Source organism: Brachyhypopomus gauderio, unplaced genomic scaffold (genome assembly GCF_052324685.1).
Source record: "Brachyhypopomus gauderio isolate BG-103 unplaced genomic scaffold, BGAUD_0.2 sc290, whole genome shotgun sequence".
Lineage (NCBI taxonomy): Eukaryota > Metazoa > Chordata > Actinopteri > Gymnotiformes > Hypopomidae > Brachyhypopomus > Brachyhypopomus gauderio.
Window position 1 is genome coordinate 50,730 of NW_027507111.1, and position 25,033 is coordinate 75,762.

At 46.5% G+C, this 25,033-nt stretch overlaps 1 protein-coding gene across 2 annotated transcripts; it reads left to right on the top strand.

Moving 5' to 3' along the window:
• The first annotated feature begins 15,589 nt into the window (after positions 1–15,589).
• Positions 15,590–24,730, top strand: rflna (refilin A). 2 transcript variants are annotated; one of them, XM_076995938.1, is made up of 4 exons: positions 15,590–15,952; positions 16,264–16,484; positions 20,917–21,026; positions 22,434–24,730. In XM_076995938.1, the coding sequence occupies exons 2-4, from the start codon at positions 16,266–16,268 to the stop codon at positions 22,774–22,776; spliced, it is 672 nt and encodes a 223-aa protein (XP_076852053.1). In that variant the 5' UTR covers positions 15,590–15,952; positions 16,264–16,265; the 3' UTR covers positions 22,777–24,730. The 2 variants fall into 2 exon arrangements, with proteins under 2 accessions (XP_076852053.1, XP_076852052.1); XM_076995937.1 differs by having other exon boundaries at positions 15,596–15,952; positions 16,154–16,484.
• Positions 24,731–25,033: the final 303 nt, after the last annotated feature.

Sequence of the window (25,033 nt, forward strand, 5' to 3'; positions counted from 1 at the left end):
TGGTTCCAGTAAAGTAAGTTTTGGGATCCCAGTCTCAAGTCCTGGACATTTGTTATTGGTGCACAGATATTTATTTTGTGGTCTACATTTGTAAACTGAAAGAAATGTAAGATGTACTGCAATTTTACGCCTCTAATATATATAAACAAAAAGTCTAATCCAAATATTTGACCATGTCATGAGAATTGGCCTGAGATTTCCTGCCACCTGCACTTTTAAAGGGTGTGATACCAGACACCGTTACAGTTTCTGGGAGAATGAAACGCATCACTCATCCGTCAGCAGACGCTTTGGCCAGGTGTTAGTCTGCTGTGATCAGCCATCGGGTACAGCAGACTCAGACAACACCACTGCTGTCGACAAATGGAATGAAGGCCTGTTAATGTGGCTATTAACTCCTCATCTGTTCTCTCTCCCTCCCTCTCTCCCTCCCTCTCTCATCCTCTCCCCCCAGAGTCTCTCTCCCTCCCTCTCTCATCCTCTCCCCCCAGAGTCTCTCTCCCTCCCTCTCTCATCCTCTCCCCCCAGAGTCTTATCTGAATTTTTAATTCAGTTCAGTTGGCGTTACTATACCAGGTACAATTTTGCCAAAGCATACAATTTAGAATGATTATCATTAGTAAGAAAACCGTAATGAAATTAACAAAAAAATTTGAATAAATAAATGGATGAATTAAGAATAAATTTTAAAATAGATAAAATAAAACAGCAAATATCTCAATAGGATAAAAGTGTTATTATGAGAGGAGTGGTGGGTGTATTAGTGTAGCGTTAGTCATTGTCTCTCAGGAGGTTTTACATGTTGCCACATATTTTGCAGCAAGAGGTGCTGTATTTCCTTTTTCCCCTCTCACTACAGGCTCTCTATTCCCCCCTCTCTCTCTCCTTCTCCCTCTCTCTCTCTCTCTCTCTCTCTCTCTCTCTCTCTACCCCCTGCAAATAACTATACCAACACAGGCAATATTCTCTCCACTCTCTATCCCTTTCTGCTTCCTCCACATTCTTCCCTTTATGTCTGCGCTCTCTCTCTCTCTCTCTCTCTCTCTCTCTCTCTCTTTCTCTCTCTCCCTGTGAGCTGATATGAGGATGACTGTGGTATTTTCATTGTGTACGGGATCCTCATGAGTGGCAGGTTTGGGGCTCTTGGCAGAGGATACTAATGGCTTTAAATCAGCAGCACAGTCCTCTAAATCTCCACAGGCTTTATGAGGCCCTGGTGAAGAGGGATCCTGGTAGGAATGTGTCTCGCTGATGCTCTGAAGTCTTCCTCTCCTCCATGTCCTGCCCATTAGTTATGTAACTCAAGATGTTCTATCCACCGTGAATGGGTTCAAATCCAGCAATCTCTCTTTCTCTCTCTCACACACACATATCTCAAATATGTGCTACCTAAAGGCTTGTGGACTCCTGGAGTAGTTTAGATGTTTATGTTGTTTAACCATGATTGTCTTATTTGATAATCACCTTTTTTATATGAAATGTCAGGTTTGTGTTCATCTATTCCATTTACTTGTTTTATGGGAAATGTGCAAGTTGTCTGCAGACTACATGAAACATGGAATCAGAGCATGTGCAAAAGTACATGAACCACAGCTGTAATGGTAAAGTCGATTAGGTAAAAGACTCAAGTTAGTGCTCAGGTAATCAATTAAGCAGACCAATCAAATGAGACGTCCTTGGGAAAAGATTTGAGCCACACTGATTAAAAGGGAGAGGAAACTGGCCGAACTACTGCCGTGCCAATGTGTAAAGCCTACAGAGGAAAGGTGATATCCAAGAAGATCAGGTAGACGTTGGGGAGAGACCCTAAGTCTGGGGAAAGATACAGACCAACAACTCTGGCTCTTTCCATCCAGTATAGGACCAACCATTTACAAATTGAGAAACGGAGGGCACTCAGCATCACCACAACTCCACCCAGAACGGCCATCACCAAGAAAATAATAATTCAGGTAAAGGCCAAACCACACATCACCTCCAGACTGCTGTAGACATCTCTGGCAGCATCTGGAACAAATGTACATGCGTCTACAACAAGGAGAAAAATCAATATACAAGGCATTCATGGGAGAGTTCCTAGAAAGAAGCCTCAGCTCTAAAAAAAAAAAAAAAAAAAAGAACAAAGTTTAAACTTTGCCTTTTTAAAGTTTGCCAGAGAGTGCTTGAACAAACCAGAGGCTTTCTGGAAGGCCATTCTCTGGACAGATGATTCCAAAATTAAATAATTTGGCAACAATCACAGTCACCATGTTTGAGGAACCATCAACACTGCTTATAAAAAGAAAAACCTCCTCCCAACAGTGAAGCATGGTGGTGGAGATGTGAAGGTCTGGTTCTGCTTATCTGCCTTTGGACCTGGACGACTCCATATTATTCAGAGAACTATCAATTCCCAGACCCATCAACAAATTCTGGAGCACAATCTCCTGCCATCAGTCAAGTTGAAGCTGGGATGATAATGGATTACGCAACAAGACAACGACCCACAGCGTTCTACAACTACCAAGGAACGGATTAAGAGAAAGAAGATTGGCACTCTGGATTGACCCAGTCAAAGTCCCAAACCTGAATCCCGTAGAAGATCTGTGGTAAGATCTAAAGCAGGCGGGACAGATGTTCCTCCAACATCTCAACTAGTGCAGGTCTGCTAGGAGGAGTGGGCAACACTCCCAACATGCAGATGTGACACACACCCTTGTGGTTACAGAAGACGTCTGGTTGAAGTAATGGCTGCAAAAGGAGGTGTCACAACCTACTAACTAAGAGTTCACACACTAATGGAGTTCACACACTAACGGAGTTCACACACTAACGGAGTTCACACACTAACGGAGTCCACACACTAACGGAGTCCACACACTAATGGAGTCCACACACTAATGGAGTTCACACACTAGTGGAGTTCACACACTAGTGGAGTTCACACACTAATGGAGTTCACACACTAATGGAGTCCACACACTAGTGGAGTTCACACACTAATGGAGTTCACACACTAATGGAGTTCACACACTAACGGAGTTCACACACTAATGGAGTTCACACACTAATGGAGTCCACACACTAGTGGAGTTCACACACTAATGGAGTTCACACACTAATGGAGTTCACACACTAATGGAGTCCACACACTAGTGGAGTTCACACACTAATGGAGTTCACACACTAATGGAGTTCACACACTAACGGAGTTCACACACTAATGGAGTTCACACACTAATGGAGTCCACACACTAATGGAGTTCACACACTAACGGAGTTCACACACTAACGGAGTTCACACACTAATGGAGTTCACACACTAACGGAGTTCACACACTAATGGAGTTCACACACTAACGGAGTTCACACACTAACGGAGTTCACACACTAACGGAGTTCACACACTAATGGAGTTCACACACTAACGGAGTCCACACACTAACGGAGTTCACACACTAACGGAGTTCACACACTAACGGAGTTCACACACTAATGGAGTTCACACACTAGTGGAGTTCACACACTAATGGAGTCCACACACTAATGGAGTTCACACACTAGTGGAGTTCACACACTAGTGGAGTTCACACACTAATGGAGTCCACACACTAATGGAGTTCACACACTAATGGAGTTCACACACTAATGGAGTTCACACACTAACGGAGTTCACATACTTTTGCTCTTGGCAGATCAGATTTTCAATTTTTTGAGAGAGAAAAACATTTTCTTTTCATTTTCATTTCATTTTATTTTGAATAAATAATGAAATATATATCTTATCTATTATTTGCAAGGTCTGCTTTATAAATTGAGATTGATGACCATGTTTTTGTGGATCACAAATTTTCAAGTAACACTGTGTATATATATATATATTTCAGCATAAAGTGTTAAGAGTTCATGCTGACAATAATGTCTAACGAGAGTGTGTCTGAGTCAGAACACAGTACATTGGAGCTTACTGCACTTGGGGCTGACCCCATGCTGACCCCTGTCCACACAGAAATCACCTACAAAGAGCATCAGAACTGGATCACGGAGCAGTAGATCAGTCTGACTGATGCTCTCTTCTAGGTCGTGTGGACGACCTGGTGCACGACCCCCCGAGGAAGAGACGTCATCATGATGCACTATGGGAAGAAGGAACGCCCAATGGGAGCCGGCTGAACCGCTGGGGAATGTTTCACTGGGATATCTTGGGTCCTGGCATTCAACTAGATGTTACTTTCACACGTTCCACCGACCTTGATATTGTTGCAGACACTACACCGCTTCATGTCCACGATGACCATGACCATGTGTTCTCTAAAAACGTTTCGGTTCCAAATTGATCTCGATCTGATGGAGGGTCGCGTGTGCTAGAAGTCTATGGAGGCTCCACCTGAAAACATACAGGATCTGCTGCTTGCTTGGTGCCAGATACCACAGCACACCTTCAGTTCTTGCGAAATCTGTGCCTCAACAGGTCAGAGCTGTTCTGATGTAAGGATACCTACACAATATCAGGCAGGTGGTTTTAGTGTAATAGCTGATGGGAGTATATCACTTAACAAAGCAGGCATGCACACATGAGCGCACCCATTCGCACACGTACACACACCCACCCAGACACACAAAAGTTCTTTTTAAGTACCCGAACCCCGAGGGAATGTGGACAGCTTTAAACATGCGTATGTAAATATGAAGGCATACTGAATGTAAACGACCTGTTTTTGAATCTTGAAGAGTCCTGTTAAAATGGCAATAACACACTTGCATCCTCCCGTCTCGGTCCTCCCACACAGCTGTCCTGCAGCCTGAGGCAGGACCACCCCCGTGCTCCCACTCTCGGGTCCTCGCGTAGCGGGTCGAAGGTGGCCGATCCCATGCGGCCGCCCACGAAAACGCCCGAGCCAAATTACACGGCAGAGGAAAGCTCAAAGAGAAAACCTCGAACACATTTCCCACGCTGACTGTACGGTGAGGGTGTGAGTTCACACACACCCTCTGAGCTATAATATCAATTATAAACAGACTGAATTCTAATTCAGATCTATAAATTTAAATCTATAAAGATGGGGGGAATGGCTGCTGTATTGTTCTTTTGCCAGCCATGTTTTTTAACCCTTCAAATGTTTCCATTTATATACTGTTGCTATGCTTTCTTAACACGCAGACTGAAGAAGAGTTTTAGTCGTGAAAAAAACCTTCTGAACAGAGTGTGTGCGCTCTCCAAAACACAGACGCAGCTATGTCAGGAGCTCTTTCCAGAGCTCACAAGACGACTGGAAAAGCAAGAACACCCTCATATGACCTCCCTACTCACAAATCCCTGAACAGCTTTGAGAGCAAAAAAGGTCAGGTTACAAATTGATAAAGGAATACTTTCAAAAGCCTGTAGAGTTGTGTCTGAGAGACATGTGGGTAGATTAGACGAAGATTAAGATTAAGAGGTATTGATGTATGGAATGAGGAAAGAGTAAAAGTCCAGAAACAAGACAAATTACTCTTAACCCAAAACACACTCATAAAACCCCCAGTGGTTTGCGTGTGCTCTACTGGAAGTTTCTCACATGCCTTTGTTGATAATGTGACACTTTAACCTCATAACGCGTGTCCTCCTGATCACACACCGAGATGTGACAACCGGTAAACACGGGTAAACAGTTCGGTGACGCACGTGTCTTGCCAAATCCAGATGACAAACACTCACAGTAGTCTGGTTTCACTAAACGGTTTCACTGCCCCCTTTCATGTTTCATCTTTCCCACAGAGAATCTTAACACACCCCGTTATGTTTACGCATAAACTGCTGTATGGATACACAACATATGCAGTAATTCACCTGGCTCGAGGTACCTTTCATTTGATTGAGCCTGATTCAACTTCTGATATGATTTCAACTGATTAAGCCTTTAAACTGTCGAGACCTTTTAGATGCAAGAGGTCTGGATGCAAGAATCTCGGCGTGAGAGCGAAACGTCTCGCGGTCTGCTGTGTGGAGGAGACAGTGAGACCGAGAACCGAGGGAGAAAGTCTCATAAAACAGCCGCCTGAGGTCTTTTTATCAGGCACAAGAGGAAAAGGCAGGCCAGAGAACCTCACTGTACTGTACATATGACTCCACGCTGCCAAGACCAGCATACTAAATTCATTAACGCACATTCTCGCAGAAAAAGAAGCTCGCGGCGAGCTGCGTTTAAACAGTCCACTCCAATTCAGCCCAACATAAAACTTGGGAGACTGTATAAAAAACCTCATTCTCTCTCTCATTCTCTCTCTCTCTGCCTCTTTTCTTCTCCTTTCCTCCCTCTTTCTTCTTTTTTTTCCCGGGGAATAATAAATAGCTATGAAAATGAATGTGGAGTATGGAGCGGTTGGCAGGGAGCGCAGGGGGAAGAATTGGGAAGTAAATGAAACGATCCTCTCCAACTCAAACAGGGCGGCGGATCAAAGGCGTAGCGGCCGCGCGAGCCGCTGTATCGCTTTATTGCTAGCACATGCAGCTGCTCTGTTATGTCCCGCTTCTATCGGTTACCCACAGGTCCGTACATGCACCGGTGTGCAAATATTATCACAGGAGTGCAGATTGACCTGGGATGGACACACCGGTGGGAAGATACCTCAGACTCACCTCTGGATACCAAGAGTGGCGCGCGCGGTTTCTTTCGTTGGTCACCGTTTCTTTCGGTGCACCGTGTCGATGCACGTTATGGCACTTCTGATCATCTGACATTCGGTTTTGGCTACACCTTTGGAGCATTGTTAACTTTGGCTTGTCCGCGTTATTTATGAACATTTTAGAGGTTTCCATTGGCTTTCTCGAGCCTCTCGGTGTAGATACATCTGTCTGCTGTTGGCCCTGGTGGGCTGAAGCAGATCGCAGCTGGTCACTTCAGATTCCATTTGAGAGTCGGTGTATATCCATCACCAACTGCACGTGGCTGTTAGTCGACTCGGGTCACACGGGGCCAGAGAGAGTGGTTGTTTTATGGAGAGTACTGACCCCACTAATGCCACACACACACACACACACACACACACACACACACACACACAGCAGATGCATACACTGCACAACACAGTAACCAGCTGATTAATGTCTCTGTGACATTCTAAGTACAACTCACGTTATTTACAGCTTTTTGCAATTATGGAAAATTGCTTCTGTTGTGGTTGCTAAATTTAGACTGTGGCCTGCAAGTTGTGAAAAAAAAGAAGGAGCTTTCATGTTGGAACAGACAGCTGATATGAGGAGAAGCCTCTCTCATTAGACACGTTTAAACCCACACACTGAAAATATGTTGAAATAGGCAACGAATCAAAATTTTCTCTCCATGTGAGTATAATGCCAATTCTTCTGCATCTAGTTGTAGATGGTGTCTGAGAGCGACAGAGGGGGCGGAGCACCTGAGAGAGACAGAGGGGGCGGAGCTGAGTGACTGGTAGGTACCACTATGCCTGGGCAGGTTTTGCAGTGTCTAGGTGAGTTGTCACAGCGATGAGCGTCAGAGAGAGACAAGCAGCCAAGCCGTGCGAAGTCCTGGACCGGGCGGGGTGAACCCGAATGAGCCCGAACCAGACGGTGCCAGACCAGCAGGGCCAGGCTCACCGGTCCATCACCCCACGCTAAAATTAGTGCCGGCATCTCTCATCAAGGCCTCGCTGTTTATGGAGTAGTCTGGACGGCCCCAACTGTCTGAGGCCCAGGAAGCAAAACACGCTAGATGGTCCACTGCTCCAAAACACTGCCATTAATCATAGCCACAGAGTAGGAGGGGCAGTCACGGTGGGGGCGGGGCCTGGCAGGTGTGAGGGGCAAGGCTTTGGGTTAAGATGTAAGATGCTTACATCTGGCTGCTGGTTAGACCAGGTGTGTTTGTGCTTTAGGATAAGGGCAAAGATTCTCTTCTGGGGTGTGTGTGGGTGTGTTTAATTGAATTTTCAGGACAAAATATCCTATGACGTAAAAGCAGTGAAAAAGACCCTGTCAACAGCAGCAGGACAGTCCAGACAAAATTAAAGTCCTGTGTGTGTAATATCTAATGTTTGGGCAGTGAATCAAATTCTTACTTGTGTGCATCCTGTTGCAGGTTAATGCAAGTCTGCCAGCTCTCAGCATATAGAAGACAAACACACACACACACAAAAACAGGTCTTTCTTCAGTTTCTTTCACCTGTGTGTGGAGGCGGAGCAGTTCCTCCTCGTCCACTGTCACACACACACTAGAGCTGAGCGGGAAACCCAATGATCTCAGATCAGCATCGTCCCTCTCAGCCAAAGCTCCCAGCTAGCATGAGTCATGTTTGTGAGGGAAAATACCCTGACTAGTAGCTGACACTGGTTGTTGTATGCCAATAAAAAGAAAGATCTGACAGTGTGTTCAGACTGAAAGGAGAGACCACGTCAGTGGATGAACCTCCTGTGGCTGGCAGTGATGCTGCTATAATGTCAGCTGTAGCAGCTCCGAATTTTCTCCTGGTGGAAGACGTGGCCGTGATGGAGCACGTTTACCGAGCGACAGCGAAAGCTTCTACACAGTCAGAAAGCGTTGTGCACGGCTGCCGCAGGAAGTCTGGGAGAGAATGTGAGGAATGTGTGAGTGGTTCGTGTTGCGACACGGTGAGCGCGGGAGAAATAATCACACACCGTCTTCTAGCATGTCCAACCCGTGCTGTACGGTGGTTTAAATCACAGCTTATACATAGAACTAGCCCTCTGTTACAGCCTCACACACACACACACACACACACACACACACACACACACAGTCTCCCTGGGTGGTCTGCACAGGGTACTCTGTCTTCAAGGGCACCTTCACCATGAGAGACAATGAGAGAGAGAGAGAGAGGGAGAGAGTGAAAGTCAGAGAAAAATAGCAGGAGAGAAGGAGTGAATTGGATGCAGTGATGTTTACACTGTGTCGAGGGTGTTGACTGAGATCTTGATTGAGAATTAGGCATTGAAATTAAACTGTGTTAGATCCACCCCCCCCCCCCCCCCCCCCCTTGAGGAATCCCTCAGGACATGTTGGCTTCACCTGGTCGAGCAGGTACATCCAGCTTCCACAAGGTCGTGGACTCCCGACTCGCGCCCGCCCTGCCACTCTGAGAAGTGTGCCAGTCAACAAGCGTGCCGAACGGCGTCGGTGTAAATGCTTACCAGAGAAACCAGAATCCCCAGTCTGCAGTACAGAGTGGAGCTATTCTCTTGTTTATGCTTTGCAGCTTTGGAGAATTCCAGAACTACACAGGACAGTGTGAATTAATTCTTTGAATTAGTTTGAAATAAATAAATGCTGCTGTCTGGGTACACCAGTTGTGATAAGATGTGAACAACAAAACAACACACACACACACACACTTCTATTCAGTAGTCACACACCCAGCTAACACAAACACAGAGTGCATTCTTCTGCTGCCTCTCTCAGTCTCCCTCTCTCTCACACACACACAAAGGTCAGAATGAAAGATGGACGGTATGGGCAACTATGTCAAGGTAAAATTAATTAATACAAATTCACGTGTGTGTGTGTGTGTAGCACTGCGTTGAACAGATCCAGTGGGAAAGATGAAAAATGATGAAGGTTGTATGTGGAAATTCTTTCACACACACAGGGAAGTGAGCGGGAACGGGTACTGTGGTTACTGTTTAACAGAGTGAAGCTTAACAGTGTGTATGTCCCCCTCATACACACACACACACACACACACACACACACACACATAACCGTACATACATTCTACGTGACAGGAAATAGCAACTGCCAAAGGGTGTGTGTAGCAGTGGAAGGGCTGATTATAGATTACTGTAGATGAGCTGGTAGCATGCAACCTCACACACACACACACACACACACACACACACACACACACACACACACACACACACACACACCTGAAACACCTCAGGCTCTGTGTTTACAGACATGGAGTGGGAGTGTGTAGGAATTGCTGTAAACGCACTCGCAGTTGGGCCATGTTGCTGGGTCCATCACAGTGTTTCCGTTTTATTGGCCATAAGATAATTTTCACAATAAAGGACTTGCATGGAAATATGTCTTCTGAGAAATACAAACTCTTCTTTGTTTGTTTTCATCCAGAAGTTACACACACCACATACACACACACAATAATTTTGTTTAAAACAGTTTTGTGTTTATTTTCATAAATAAATGTGCAAAAATATATATGAATATATGTCAAATTGTTTGAATGAAAACAAGAGAGATAGAGAAAGAGAGAGAGAGAAAGAGAGAGAGAGTGAGAGAGAGAGAGATAGGAAATCTTTGGAAAGCTCAAATCTCTGCTGAGGGTCTACAGACATTAAAACCAGATGCAGGCTTATATTACTGTATGTGTGTGTGTGTGTGGTTTAGGGGGGGTTCTCTGAGATCTCTTTTGAGGCGTACACAGACTGCTCCATCCAGCACACAGCTGCAGTTTGGCCTGAGTTTTGTGGCCTGTGTACCCCCCTTATTACCATCCAACTCGGTTTCTGTATCACTCACTGAGAACAGCCCATCTGAACCCTCCACACTGAGAACAGCCCATCTGAACCCTCCACACTGAAAACAGCCCATCTGAACCCTCCACACTGAAAACAGCCCATCTGAACCCTCCACACTGAAAACAGCCCATCTGAACCCTCCACACTGAAAACAGCCCATCTGAACCCTCCACACTGAAAACAGCCCATCTGAACCCTCCACACTGAGAACAGCCCATCTGAACCCTCCACACTGAGAACAGCCCATCTGAACCCTCCACACTGAGAACAGCCCATCTGAACCCTCCACACTGAGAACAGCCCATCTGAACCCTCCACACTGAGAACAGCCCATCTGAACCCTCCACACTGAGAACAGCCCATCTGAACCCTCCACACTGAGAACAGCCCATCTGAACCATCCACACTGAGAACAGCCCATCTGAACCCTCCACACTGAGAACAGCCCATCTGAACCCTCCACACTGAAAACAGCCCATCTGAACCCTCCACACTGAGAACAGCCCATCTGAACCCTCCACACTGAGAACAGCCCATCTGAACCCTCCACACTGAGAACAGCCCATCTGAACCCTCCACACTGAAAACAGCCCATCTGAACCCTCCACACTGAAAACAGCCCATCTGAACCCTCCACACTGAGAACAGCCCATCTGAACCCTCCACACTGAGAACAGCCCATCTGAACCCTCCACACTGAGAACAGCCCATCTGAACCATCCACACTGAGAACAGCCCATCTGAACCCTCCACACTGCTCCACGTCTGTCAGGGAGCAGAGGACAGGAGGACACAGGAAGAGCCGTCTGTCTGGGAGCAGAGGACAGGAGGACACAGGAAGAGCCGTCTGTCTGGGAGCAGAGGACAGGAGGACACAGGAAGAGCCGTCTGTCTGGGAGCAGAGGACAGGAGGACACAGGAAGAGCCGTCTGTCTGGGAGCAGAGGACAGGAGGACACAGGAAGAGCCGTCTGTCTGGGAGTAGAGGACAGGAGGACACAGGAAGAGCCGTCTGTCTGGGAGTAGAGGACAGGAGGACACAGGAAGAGCCGTCTGTCTGGGAGTAGAGGACAGGAGAACACAGGAAGAGCCGTCTGTCTGGGAGTAGAGGACAGGAGGACACAGGAAGAGCTGTCTGTCTGGGAGTAGAGGACACCACCCCTGACACACTTCATTCTCATGTCCAGAATATACGAGAAATGCCGTCTGCACAACATTACTAACCCCCACCTTACCCACACTGACCAACATGGAAAAGCTGAAAATATCTCTGGGGAAAACACAGAACATGGAGCAGGACAATAAAGAACTGCCATAAGATCATAGAGACTGTGACACATCCATTGACAAATATATAGTTTATGGTCTAATGTACTGTCACGCTTTACTACACTGCATTGCATTTTGGTTAAGACAATGAAATGTCTGAGATCCTCAAAAAATAGTTGTCATTTTATTTATTAATTGTCTATCTTTCACAGAAATTCTTACCAAACTGTTTATTATGAAACACATATACTGTATGTACTGTATTGTATATTAATAATACACATATACTGTATGTACTGTATTGTATATTGATAATACACATATACTGTATGTACTGCATTGTATTTGGCAATATAGGGTTAGGATTTTATTTATCTTACCATGCCAATAAAGCATTTGAATTGACAGAGAGAGAGAGAGAGAGAGAGAGAGAGAGAGAGAGAGAGAGGGAGGGAGGCACATGTTGGCAGTCTTTGTCAATGGCATGTCTGTTCAGTCTGCCCCTCCTGAGGAAAGTGAACTTGTAAAGAGCACCTATGGCCAAAATACACAGGATCCATACTGCAGTGTGTGTGCGGGTATGAGGCATTCTTCTGATTCAGAGGAGCCACCTAGTATATTTATGTGTGTGTGTGCGTGTGTGTGTGTGTGTGTGTGTGTGTGTGTGTGTGAGAGAGAGAGAGGGGGGGGTGAGGGAGGGGAGAGAGGGGGGTGGGAGAGGAGAGTGCGAGAGGGGGGTGGAGAGAGAGAGAGAGAGAGAAGGAAAGGAGAGAGAGGGATGGGGGATGAGAGAGGGGGGAAAGGAGAAGAGGGGAGGAGAGAGAGAGAAGGGGGAGGAGAGGGGGGGAACAGCTGATATCACAGCTCTACTGTAAATGTTTTCTTTCTGTTTTTGTTTGGGTTTCAGATGCCGTTTTGAAATTCTGCCCTGCAAATTAGCTGCTTACAAAGTGTTATTATTAAGAAGTCCTGTGTTTACTAGAAATCTCATGTTGACAGTTTTCCTAACCCTAGCCTTCAGAGACAAGAAAATCTCTCTCTCACACACACACACACACAAATTATAATAGGCACACACACACACACACACACACACACCTTATGCCCTTAAATTCATAAGTCAGTAAGTAGAAAGTCGCTGGTTTGGTTGGCAGGAGGACTATGTGTGTGTGTGTGTGTGTGTGTGTGTGTGTGCGCCTATTAGAATTTGTGAGCTGGTCTTCACACTCACCAACACACATCACCTCTGCCCCAAATCAACAGCTCATAGAATCAGGACCAAAGAAAAGCAACACACCTCATCAGAATGAGCCAGATCACCACACATCAAATAAGAACACAACACCAAGCTGACTACCTGACCATCGTGACTGAACACAAACCCAAGAACCACCTTGACAAAGTCCAGACTCCACGAGTGCTGTCTGACGATAGAGACAGGCAGACACGACAAGTCTTGGCCATGAAAAGTGCAAAGAGTTTGCCAGCAGTTTGAACACAACAGACTGGAAACAGCTCTGAACTTACAGGTAACTACATAACTTACAGGAGACTCTTGAAGAATTCTGTCCAAGATGTCCAAATGTTCATTGTTCCAAATTTCACATCCAATCTAATATTTAGAAATAAGCCCATGAAGACACGTGGACAGCTGGGCATCAGGAGCATAAGATGTCATTGTCTGTCTCCGTAAACGATCATTGATGATGTCAGGAGACACACACACATACAACACACATACACACACAACACACACACACGCACGCTGAACACAAAAGTTTTGTACGTACTCCTGGTGGGGGGGTCAGAGAGAGAGAGAGAAACAGAAAAACAACAGTCCCAGAGAAACACAGAGGACCCCATAACAAATATGGACACTGACCCGTCACCCATCAGCACTGCTTTCCCACCGATCCTAAAACTACATCAGATTATAAAACAAAGTAAAAGGAACTATGAACACTGGGACTATAAATTTAAAAAACTTGATAAAAGTAAATGTCAGAGTGATGGCCTGAAATGTCAATCAGGCCATAAAGGAATATCGCCTTACTGTCAGAGACACAAAGCAGTGACACACCCTTTCCAAGCCTAGAACAGGACACAGCAGTCCTGCTATAGAACAGGACACAGCAGTCCTGCTATAAAACAGGACACAGCAGTCCTGCTATAGAACAGGACACAGCAGTCCTGCTATAGAACAGGACCCAGTAGTCCTGCTATAGAACAGGACCCAGCAGTCCTGCTATAGAACAGGACCCAGCAGTCCTGCTATAGAACAGGACCCAGCAGTCCTGCTATAGAACAGGACCCAGCAGTCCTGTTATAGAACAGGACACAGCAGTCCTGCTATAGAACAGGACACAGCAGTCCTGCTATAGAACAGGACCCAGCAGTCCTTCTATAGAACAGGACACAGCAGTCCTGCTATAGAACAGGACACAGAAAGACCTGTGTGTGCAAGAGGGAAGACCATGAGGTGAGGTGTAGACATATATGCACATTCTCCTTTAGTGGGAAAAATATGAAAATGTATGTGACATTTTCACTTTAAAATACAAAACATTATCCCAAATTTCAATATGACCCAACATGAAAAATTACAAATGGTTCTTGTAGCAGCACAAGCATGAACCCTCACCGCAAAACATGGAGCAACCATGACATCGCCTGAGTGACAGGGACAACCCCCCATCTTCTCATTCCTACACAAACACACACACACACACACACACCAACCCCTGTACAGGCAAACACACACACACACACACACACCAACCCCTGTACACGCAAACACATACACACACACCAACCCCTGTACACGCAAACACACACACCAACCCCTGTACACGCAAACACACACACCAACGCCTGTACACGCAAACACACACACCCACCCCACACAAACCCACAGACGCTCACAGTCCTTTCTGCTAAATGTTAGCTACTATATGAAGTAGTTACTATATCTTGTTTATGCCTTATTGTTTTGCTAGTTACATTAAAACTGTGATACTGTTATTTGTCATTATTGTTAGCTATTTGATATTATTGTTAATAATGTCGTTATTATTATTATATGAAATATTTTTAGTGCTTTGGCAATATTGTATTTTATACTGTCATGCCAATAAAGCCATATTGACTTGACAGAGAGAGAGAGCGAGACAGTCAGACAGACAGAGTGAGACCACTCCGCTACTTTGTCTCAGTCTGTCTCACTACAGCCCCCACAGCCTGCCGTTGTCTGTCTCGACACCCTTCCTTCCTGTCTCTCTCTCCCTATCTCTCTCCCTCTTTCCATTCCTCCATCCCTCCTTTTCTTTCCCAGTTTCTGAGTTTTGGCACAATTGTTGTGCCACCCAAAGCTGGTAACGGGTGGAGGTTTCCACCCATACTCCACCCAGGTTTCAAACAGAGCAGCAAACAGGTCAAAACTCTCTCTCTCTGTGTCTCCCTCTCTCTCCCTCACACTCACGCGCACACACACACACACACACACACACACACACACACACGTCATGCAAATTTAGTGTAAATTATAATAATGATTTTACATTTCAATGAAGGTTAAACAATGACTAAAGATTTGAGCAAGCAACAACATATCAAACGTGTCAGATGAAATAAGTAACGTTGCTCAACAGGGACATAAAAAGTAGTGTAATCATACTTGGGAAAACAAACAGACTCTCCGCGTCTGCCGTGGCTCACAGTCTTAACTTTCTTTCCCACGTGTCCGGGCATTTCTCAAAGCTACAATTGCTTATGCAAACAAAACCTCTACCGTTTTCAGGTCGGAAAATGTAGGTCAAAAACTTCTGACACGGCAGCTGCGCGGGGGAGACTGGGAGGCGCGCCCCCTGCCGGCGGGAGCGCGCCAGGTCACCAGCTGGCTGCATTGGCTCCAGAGGTGAAGGAAGCTCCGCGCGCTGAGCTCGTTCACTTCAGTCTGTGGCGAGAACGCTACAATATTTGCGGGGCGAACTACGCTGGACCGATCCGGAGAGGCTTGAGGCGACACCGGGGTTTTTTCCATTTTCCTTTTCTCGAAACTAGGATATTATTGTAACACTAACACATTCTTTATTTCGCTGGACCTACTCGTTTTTCGGGTCTGGATTATACTTTGAAGCGGTTTCGCCAGCGGACGTGGAAGTCGCCGCTTTATTTAGGAACTTTCAATCTGGTTGAAGCTTTCATTTTAGAGGTAACAAACTCCACAACCTAGTTTTCACTTACATATAATGTTTATATTCTGTGTTTCGGTTTAAAAGTTACTATTTATATATTAGTTTAACAGAATTAAATACATTTCAATGTTAAGACGAATACACATTGACAGGATATATTGAAAACGCATCTCAAACGAAGTGAATGTGAAATCACAGTGGTCGTGATCCCGTTTCAGAACTTTCTGGGATGGGACGTAGTGGCAGAGGTTTACCTGCAAACCCGACCCGCCCGACCATCCCTGCGCAGTGAATCTGGACGGGGGTTGTTCTCTGTTTGCTCTTCCAGAAATGGTGGGGCATTTACACTTGCAAGCTATGGATGACAGTTTGAAAGGAAAGAACCGAGAAGGGCTGCTTGATAGTCCGGATTCTGGTCTCCCCCCGAGTCCAAGTCCTCCGTTTTACTCGCTGTCACCCGGGATCCTCGAATCGCGGCCCGGCAGCTGTCCGCCTCCAGCCGAGCAACATGTGTGCTCCAGGAAGGAGAACCACCGTGAAGGCAAACTGGTAAGCCTTCATAATGAAACGCACTACTCCATAATAAATTACACTATTATTTACTCTCCCACACGTTAGGAGTCAAACGGGGAACAGTGTGGGGTGAAAGGAAATACCTCACTTTACACCAGTCGGTTACTGTGGATTCAATGTATGGGATTTGTGCAACCACTGAGTGCTGAAACACCATTAATGTTCGAATATACATAGAAATAATGGACAGTGTGTTTATTAGCGGGATATATTCTGTCATAAATTAGTACGTAGACTAGTCACTGGGTGGCAAATTTAAGGCCTAATGCTTAAGTGCACTTTACAGCACAGACCAAAGACAGCCAGACTCTGAGACAGTGGTTTACAACACGCAGACCAGAGACAGCCAGACTCTGAGACAGTGGTTTACAACACAGAGACCAAAGACAGCCAGACTCTGAGACAGTGGTTTACAACACAGAGACCAAAGACAGCCAAACTCTGAGACTGTAGTTTACAACACGCAGACCAGAGACAGCCAGACTCTGAGACAGTGGTTTACAACACAGAGACCAAAGACAGCCAGACTCTGAGACAGTGGTTTACAACACGCAGACCAGAGACAGCCAGACTCTGAGACAGTGGTTTACAACACAGAGACCAAAGACAGCCAAACTCTGAGACAGTGGTTTACAACACAGAGACCAAAGACAGCCAGACTCTGAGACTGTAGTTTACAACACGCAGACCAGAGACAGCCAGACTCTGAGACAGTGGTTTACAACACAGAGACCAAAGACAGCCAGACTCTGAGACAGTGGTTTACAACACGCAGACCAAAGACAGCGGTTTACAACATGCAGACCAAAGACAGCCAGACTCTGAGACAGTGGTTTACAACACGCAGACCAGAGACAGCCAGACTCTAAGACAGTGGTTTACAACACAGAGACCAAAGACAGCCAGACTCTGAGACTGTGGTTTATAACACGCAGACCTGAGACAGTGGTTTACAACACAGAGACCAAAGACAGCCAGACTCTGAGACAGTGGTTTACAACACGCAGACCAAAGACAGCCAGATTCTGAGACAGTGGTTTACAACACGCAGACCAAAGACAGCCAGACTCTGAGACAGTGGTTTACAACATGCAGACCAGAGACAGCCAGACTCTGAGACAGTGGTTTACAACACAGAGACCAAAGACAGCCAGACTCTGAGACAGTGGTTTACAACACAGAGACCAAAGACAGCCAGACTCTGAGACTGTAGTTTACAACACGCAGACCAGAGACAGCCAGACTCTGAGACTGTAGTTTACAACACGCAGACCAGAGACAGCCAGACTCTGAGACAGTGGTTTACAACACAGAGACCAAAGACAGCCAGACTCTGAGACTGTGGTTTATAACACGCAGACCTGAGACAGTGGTTTACAACACAGAGACCAAAGACAGCCAGACTCTGAGACAGTGGTTTACAACACGCAGACCAAAGACAGCCAGATTCTGAGACAGTGGTTTACAACACGCAGACCAAAGACAGCCAGACTCTGAGACAGTGGTTTACAACACGCAGACCAAAGACAGCCAGACTCTGAGACAGTGGTTTACAACACAGAGACCAAAGACAGCCAGATTCTGAGACAGTGGTTTACAACACGCAGACCAAAGACAGCCAGATTCTGAGACAGTGGTTTACAACACGCAGACCAAAGACAGCCAGAGACAGTGGTTTACAATACGCAGACCAGAGACAGCCAGAGACAGTGGTTCTAGTTGGGTTGAGGGTCTGGATCACAGTCGACACGTTTCATCGTTATGACTCGTGGTCGTTTTACAGCTGCGCCTCATTCTGATCCCGAGAACATTCCAACATTCCCCGTAGTCTGTTTTTGTTGTTTCTCTTTGGTACGACAGAGTAGCGCAAAGTGACTGCGAATACACAGTGGGACATCAGCTAAAACCGCTACCGGTGGTGTGTGTGTGTGAGGGTCTGACGTGTGGCTGAACTGCGATGAAGAGGAAGAGTGTGAAAAGGCAACCAGATCCAACACGGAGCAAGCTGGCTAAGAGGCGAAGAGTAGAGGAGCCAGGCAGATCAGCAGGGGTGGAGACATGTTTATGATACAGCCGAGGAAGAGAGGAGAGAGAGAGAGAGAGAGAGAGAGAGAGAATGGTTTCTGTAAACAAGTTGACCTTGTCTTTGGTCAACTTGAGAGCTGTAACTGATCCGACTGTCACTCCTTCCTCACGTCGGCCTTTACATTGTGTAGTCGACACAAGCGCACACACACGCTTGACATTCCTACCCTCTCGCAGCGGGCCGGTCCTGCCCTGCGTGCTGGCGTTGTGGTGGACCAGCGCACAGGCGGCCGGGCAGACGGGCTGGCTGGCACGGGCCCCCCGTTGGGCTCTTATTTCTGCCTGTGAAAAGGTTACGTGTTCCAGAGTTGGTCCCACCTGCCCGAGACATGAGCTGTGGAGGACTGTTATTATATCCGTTATCATCATCATCCATCTTCTCATCGCCATTTGTTGATCCATTTTGGCTTTTTGGAGATAAACAAACATCTCCCAGCAACACAAATGCTCTCTGTGCTCCGCTGTCTTGTTTTCTTCTGCTGGGTGTTGTGCCTCACGCTCTGTTGGTGACGCACCGTTGGTTCCAACAACAGTCGGTGCAAACGTGGGCCGGGTCCCTGTCAGCAACGTTCCCAGAAGCACGAACTCGGAAGAGAGCTCATTCCTCGCTGGCGGAAAAAGGGCCACCAGAGTCCCTCAGTCTCCCCCAGCCGCACTGGGCCAGAAGGGCAGCAGTGCTGGGCCAGAAGGGCAGCAGTGCTGGGCCAGAAGGGCAGCAGTGCTGGGCCAGAAGGGCAGCAGTGCTGGGCCAGAAGGACAGCAGTACTGGGCCAGAAGGGCAGCAGTACTGGGCCAGAAGGGCAGCAGTACTGGGCCAGAAGGGCAGCAGTGCTGGGCCAGAAGGGCAGCAGTGCTGGGCCAGAAGGGCAGCAGTGCTGGGCCAGAAGGGCAGCAGTACTGGGCCCACCGGTGCTGCAGAACTGGGATCTCATCGGGAGTCGTATTGTGCTCTGGAGGGTGTGGAGATGTACACTGGCATAGACGACAGAAAGGCCATGCTGTCCATGGCAACAGGGGTCTAGTGGACATGTTCCTGGGCACATGCATGCGGCCCCCCCCAGCTGTGGGCGGGGCCAGAGCAGTTGATGTTTGGTGTTGCCCATTGTGGAGAAGTCACTGCAGTCCTGATGTGGAGAAACCCACACTTAAACCACCCCCCCCCAGGCCACGCATCCAGGCTTCTTCTGGCAGCGTGTGCACATCAGGGCGGCGCACACACTCACGTTTAGGGCGGGGGGGGGGGGGGGGGGGGGGGGGGCAGCGGGGGAGGGGCACGCATATGCAGTCTTCGGGAAGGGATGCTTGTTTTTTTCCCCAGTGGTTGCTGGTCTATTTTGGAGTTGTTTGCTCATGCCAGCAACGAACAATCTGCTCAATCTATTTTTGAGTGGCATGACTAGCAGGACCTCTTGCAACGGGTTGCATAAGTGGACACACACACGCGCGCACATACACACACACACACGCACGCACACCCCTCCCCCTCCGTGTCTCTCTGTGAGGAGGGTTAATTAACACCACAATCTGTCATTGGTTTGACTTTGTGTTTGCTCTGTGCAGTCTGAGAGGCTACAGGGACCTGTTCTCAGTTCAGTGCCCAGGGACCCAGAATTGAGAGGCTTCATCTCTCCAACGCGTCTTTGTGGTGGGCTTCCTCTGTGGTCCCTGACCCTGAGGAGGTCTCGTTGCTGGAGAGGGCTTGAGAACGCAGGTTCTGATCGTACGTGGTGTCAGAAGGGAGGAGAGAGTCTGATCGTTGCTCATGATGGCATGAGGAACATCTTGTGATGTAGAGGACGGGGTCTGATCCTCAGTCATAATGTGGAGGTTGAGAGAGAGAGAATGAGAGAGAGGGAGAAGGAGAGAGGGAGAGAGGTTGTGAGCGTGTGCAGTGCAGGGGGACTCTAGTGTGGATTTACTGGGTCTGTGCTGATGGCTGTAACAGGTGGAGCCATGAACAGCATTCTGGCCACAGACACACACACACACACACACTCACACACACACACACACACACACACACACACACAGTATAACACTACTGTTTTACTACTAAACATATTTGGGCACCTAAACACATGTACACAGCTGGTTTAGTCTATCAGATGTTCCTTTTCTGGAATCACACTCTCTGAAATGTCAGTCTGATACGGGCAAATACTGCAAGAACCTGTGAACAATGTTTTCATAATGATATAGTCAAATGAACAACTCATGCATGTGAGGAGAGTGCAGACCAGGTCTGTCATAACGCAGCAGCGTTACAGGAGTGTGTGTGTGTGTGTGTGTGTGTGTGTGGTTGATGTTACTCTGTCCCATCTAGCTCCCGTACCTGCTGCTCAACTCGCCGGGGGCAGACGCCAAGTCCCGCATGCACCCCGTGGGTTACGGGGAAAGTATCGAGGTTAAGCCCAGGCCGGAGAAGGAGGTCAGGTAAGCGGAGACCGAGATACCGCTGTCTGTCTGCAACTTGAACAAGTATCAAAGTAAATAAACAAATAAGCAGACATGGTATACCACCTGTGTAATAGGCAGGTGTAGTTAACATCACACCTGTATAATAGGCAGGTGTAGCTAACATCACATCTGTATAATAGGCAGGTGTAGCTAACACCACACCTGTATAATAGGCAGGTGGAGTGAACACCACACCTGTATAATAGGCAGGTGTAGCTAACATCACATCTGTATAATAGGCAGGTGTAGTTAACATCACACCTGTATAATAGGCAGGTGTAGTTAACACCACACCTGTGTAATAGGCAGGTGTAGTTAACACCACACCTGTGTAATAGGCAGGTGTAGTTAACATCACACCTGTGTAATAGGCAGGTGTAGTTAACATCACACCTGTGTAATAGGCAGGTGTAGCTAACATCACACCTGTGTAATAGGCAGGTGTAGCTAACACCACACCTGTATAATAGGCAGGTGTAGTTAACATCACACCTGTATAATAGGCAGGTGTAGCTAACACCACACCTGTATAATAGGCAGGTGTAGTTATCATCACACCTGTGTAATAGGCAGGTGTAGCTAACACCACACCTGTGTAATAGGCAGGTGTAGCTAACACCACACCTGTATAATAGGCAGGTGTAGCTAACACCACACCTGTATAATAGGCAGGTGTAGTGAACATTACATCTGTATAATAGGCAGGTGTAGTTAACATCACATCTGTATAATAGGCAGGTGTAGTTAACACCACACCTGTATAATAGGCAGGTGTAGTTAACACCACACCTGTGTAATAAGCAGGTGTAGTTAACACCACACCTGTATAATAGGCAGGTGTAGTTAACACCACACCTGTGTAATAGGCAGTTGTAGTTAACATCACACCTGTGTAATAGGCAGGTGTAATTAACATCACATTTGTATAATAGGCAGGTGTAGTGAACACCACATCTGTATAATAGGCAGGTGTAGTGAACATTACTCCTGTGTAATGTACAGGTGTAATAAACAGACCTGTGTAAAAAGCAGGTGTAGTGAACATCACACCTGTGTAATTTACAGGTGTAATAAACAGACCTGTGTAAAAAGCAGGTGTAGTAAACATCACACCTGTGTAATTTACAGGTGTAATAAACAGACCTGTGTAAAAAGCAGGTGTAGTAAACATCACAGCTGTGTAATGTACAGGTGTAATAAACAGACCTGTGTAAAAAGCAGGTATAGTGAACATCACACCTGTGTAATTTACAGGTGTAATAAACAGACCTGTGTAAAAAGCAGGTGTAGTAAACATCTCTCCCACAAAACCGCTGCTTAATTGGAATTTGCCTTCAGTTATTTTGGACTGATAAGGATGTTGGACGCTCTGTGTTCGTGCAGGTTCAGCTCCGCGGTGACATACGCGTCAGACAAGCACTACCGCAGTCAGGTGTTCTGCGTCCCGGTTCCCACGGTTACATCCTTCAGCGAGACGGTGGTGGCTGTGCGTGACTGCACGTGGCGGAGCTACAAGTCGGAGGTCCACCTGCTACCGCGGCAACGCCCTCTCCGCTACCAGAGCACTGCCATCGTCTTCCCCAAGCACGCGCGATCCACCTACCGCACCACCCTCAGGTACCACGGCAACAGCCCCGCCCCAGGACAACGCCACTTTGTGTCCACGGTGCGGCTGGAGTCTAGCGAGGACACCAGTCCCTGCATCATTTACACGGAGGACCTCTGAAGACAGCAGGGGAGACGGAGACTCTGGTAGAGATCCCAGTCCTCCCAGTTCTACACCTGGATGGTTAAAGGGCCGGAGAGACGCCACAGGCCGTGGTGGTGGTGGTGGCGAGCTCCATCGGCAACAGGGAGGGTCTCTCCACGCTTCCACTAAAGCCAGAGGAAGAGGTGGAAGACCTTTCCCACTGGTTTTGCCTTCATCTCTGGTGGAGTTACTTTACAATAGGGAAGCGATGGTTGTGTGTAAGGTAGCAGTGTATGTCTTATTTTAGTTTTTATATAGATGCCGTACCAGTTGGGAGGTGGGTTCAATTGTTTGCTGTTCTTTTGCATATTTTTGTTTCGTAGTTATTGTTGATTCTTACAATTATTTCCTTAATAAATACCCCTGTAGAGAACTGCGTATGGTACAGAAATGTTACACTAACCATTTTTAAATTGGAGAGAAAAAAAAAAAGATATCAAGCAAGTTGTAGAAATGGTTGAAATGGTTGAGCTAAGAAAAAATGCTTTTCTATCTTTGTTTTCCTTTGGGTTCGTCGGTTTCAGGGGATCTGAGGTAACATCCAGTGGTGGAGGAGCACTTGAAAGATAGGACCAAAGATGTACAGTTCAGTAAAAGGGAACTGTGGTTGAACCCCCACTGTTTGTAGCTTTGTAGTAAGTATATAGGCCTGCACTCGCTCCCCAGTTAAAGTGGAACAGGAACGTGTCCAAACACCAGAGTCTAACCTTTGAGCTTAATGTCAGTGGCTCTGGACCTGCTGTTAACGACCTGGTGATGCAGGCTCTCAGATCTGGAGCAGCGGGGGAATTAACGGGACGCAAGTTTAAACGGACTTGGTCCAAACAGCTTCTTCTGGATGTCCAACTTGACCTTTGTGACCACAGGGGTTCTTGATGTTGGCGTTGTGATTAGTTTTGTTTACCAGTCACCAACTCTCTAGCTGGTGAATGGGTGTGTGTGTGTGTGTGTGTTTACCTCTTGCCTTCACACTCTGTTTACTGTAGAAGAACCGTATGCAACTGCATATTCTTTGATGCAGCCGGGGAGATACGTGGTAAAGGACTGCAATGGGTCTGTGTGATGGACTTTATCTTTATGTTCACTGGCACAATCAGACATGTTCGTTTCTGTTGGAAACTAAGTGCCACGTGAACTTTTCAGGTGTTGGGGCACGTTGGGGGCATGTTAGGGCATTAGGACACGATGGGTAACCTTTGGTTTGTCTTACATACATTTGGTTCAAAAATACTGAAATCTGGTAAGCAATCTTAAATGAAATCATTCATAATTTGAATTCCTTTTAGGTGTGCTCCCATGGTGCAACAGCAGGTTTTTTAGTCATCACGATGGCTCAAGTGTGTTGGTGTACATGAGGAACGCACATACTGCTCACGGGAGGAGTCGTAGAACAGATCGTTAGGGACGGTCGTCAGGCCTGTCATACGGAATGTTTAGCACGTAGCTGTAAGACAGGACACTTGCGAGACGATGAACTTGTTTGATTTGTGCGTATAAAGGCATGGCTGCTGACAAAGTACATGACATGTTCGAGCTAGAAGGGGACGTTGTATTGATTTAGATTTATGGACAGACAGGAAGGTTCACGAAAGATTTGATGGACACAAATGACGTTAAGAAAGGAATTGCGCAAGTGTTGAAGGGTTCTGTAAACTGTGCAGATATTTCTTTAAAATATCTAAATATTTTCTTTAAAAGTAGACCAAAGTCTACAACTGATGTTGGGATGTAAAATGCTCTCGGATTTTTATTTTGATTTTGTGTAAAGTACTTTTTTGTTGTATATAGGACATATGGCACTTACGTCCCTCTATATTTTTGTATAATTCCCCCAAGTTAATGGTCTTGTTTTTGTTTCAAGAGATTAGAGTAATTTAAAAACAAGTGTATCTTCTTAAATGAACAAATAAAATACTGATCCTAAAGTCTCCTTCATGTTAATCTCTCATCTAAAGGAAATGATTAATTTCTAGTGTTTGTAATAGACAGTCACAGAGAAACCAAGACGAGAGGTTTCATTCTCTTATATGCATGTGGTCACTGACTGGTATGGCTGTTCTGTGCAGTCTAACTTGCTTGATTTTTACAGTGAAATTAAACCTAAATGTGAAGTTTCTGACTCTCTCAAGCACTCAATGTGCAATGGAAATATAAACTAGAGCAACGATCAAGCATCAGTGTTGCACAGGGGAACAGAAACATCCATACAGGCTCTTTAAACGGTTTACATGTG

Excerpts from the sequence above, each read along its gene's own strand:
- rflna (XM_076995938.1), top strand. The coding sequence starts at position 16,266 with ATGGTGGGGCATTTACACTTGCAAGCTATGGATGACAGTTTGAAAGGA. Across the intron at positions 16,485-20,916 it reads ACCACCGTGAAGGCAAACTG|CTCCCGTACCTGCTGCTCAA; the intron begins GTAAGCCTTCAT and ends TGTCCCATCTAG. Across the intron at positions 21,027-22,433 it reads AGGCCGGAGAAGGAGGTCAG|GTTCAGCTCCGCGGTGACAT; the intron begins GTAAGCGGAGAC and ends GTGTTCGTGCAG.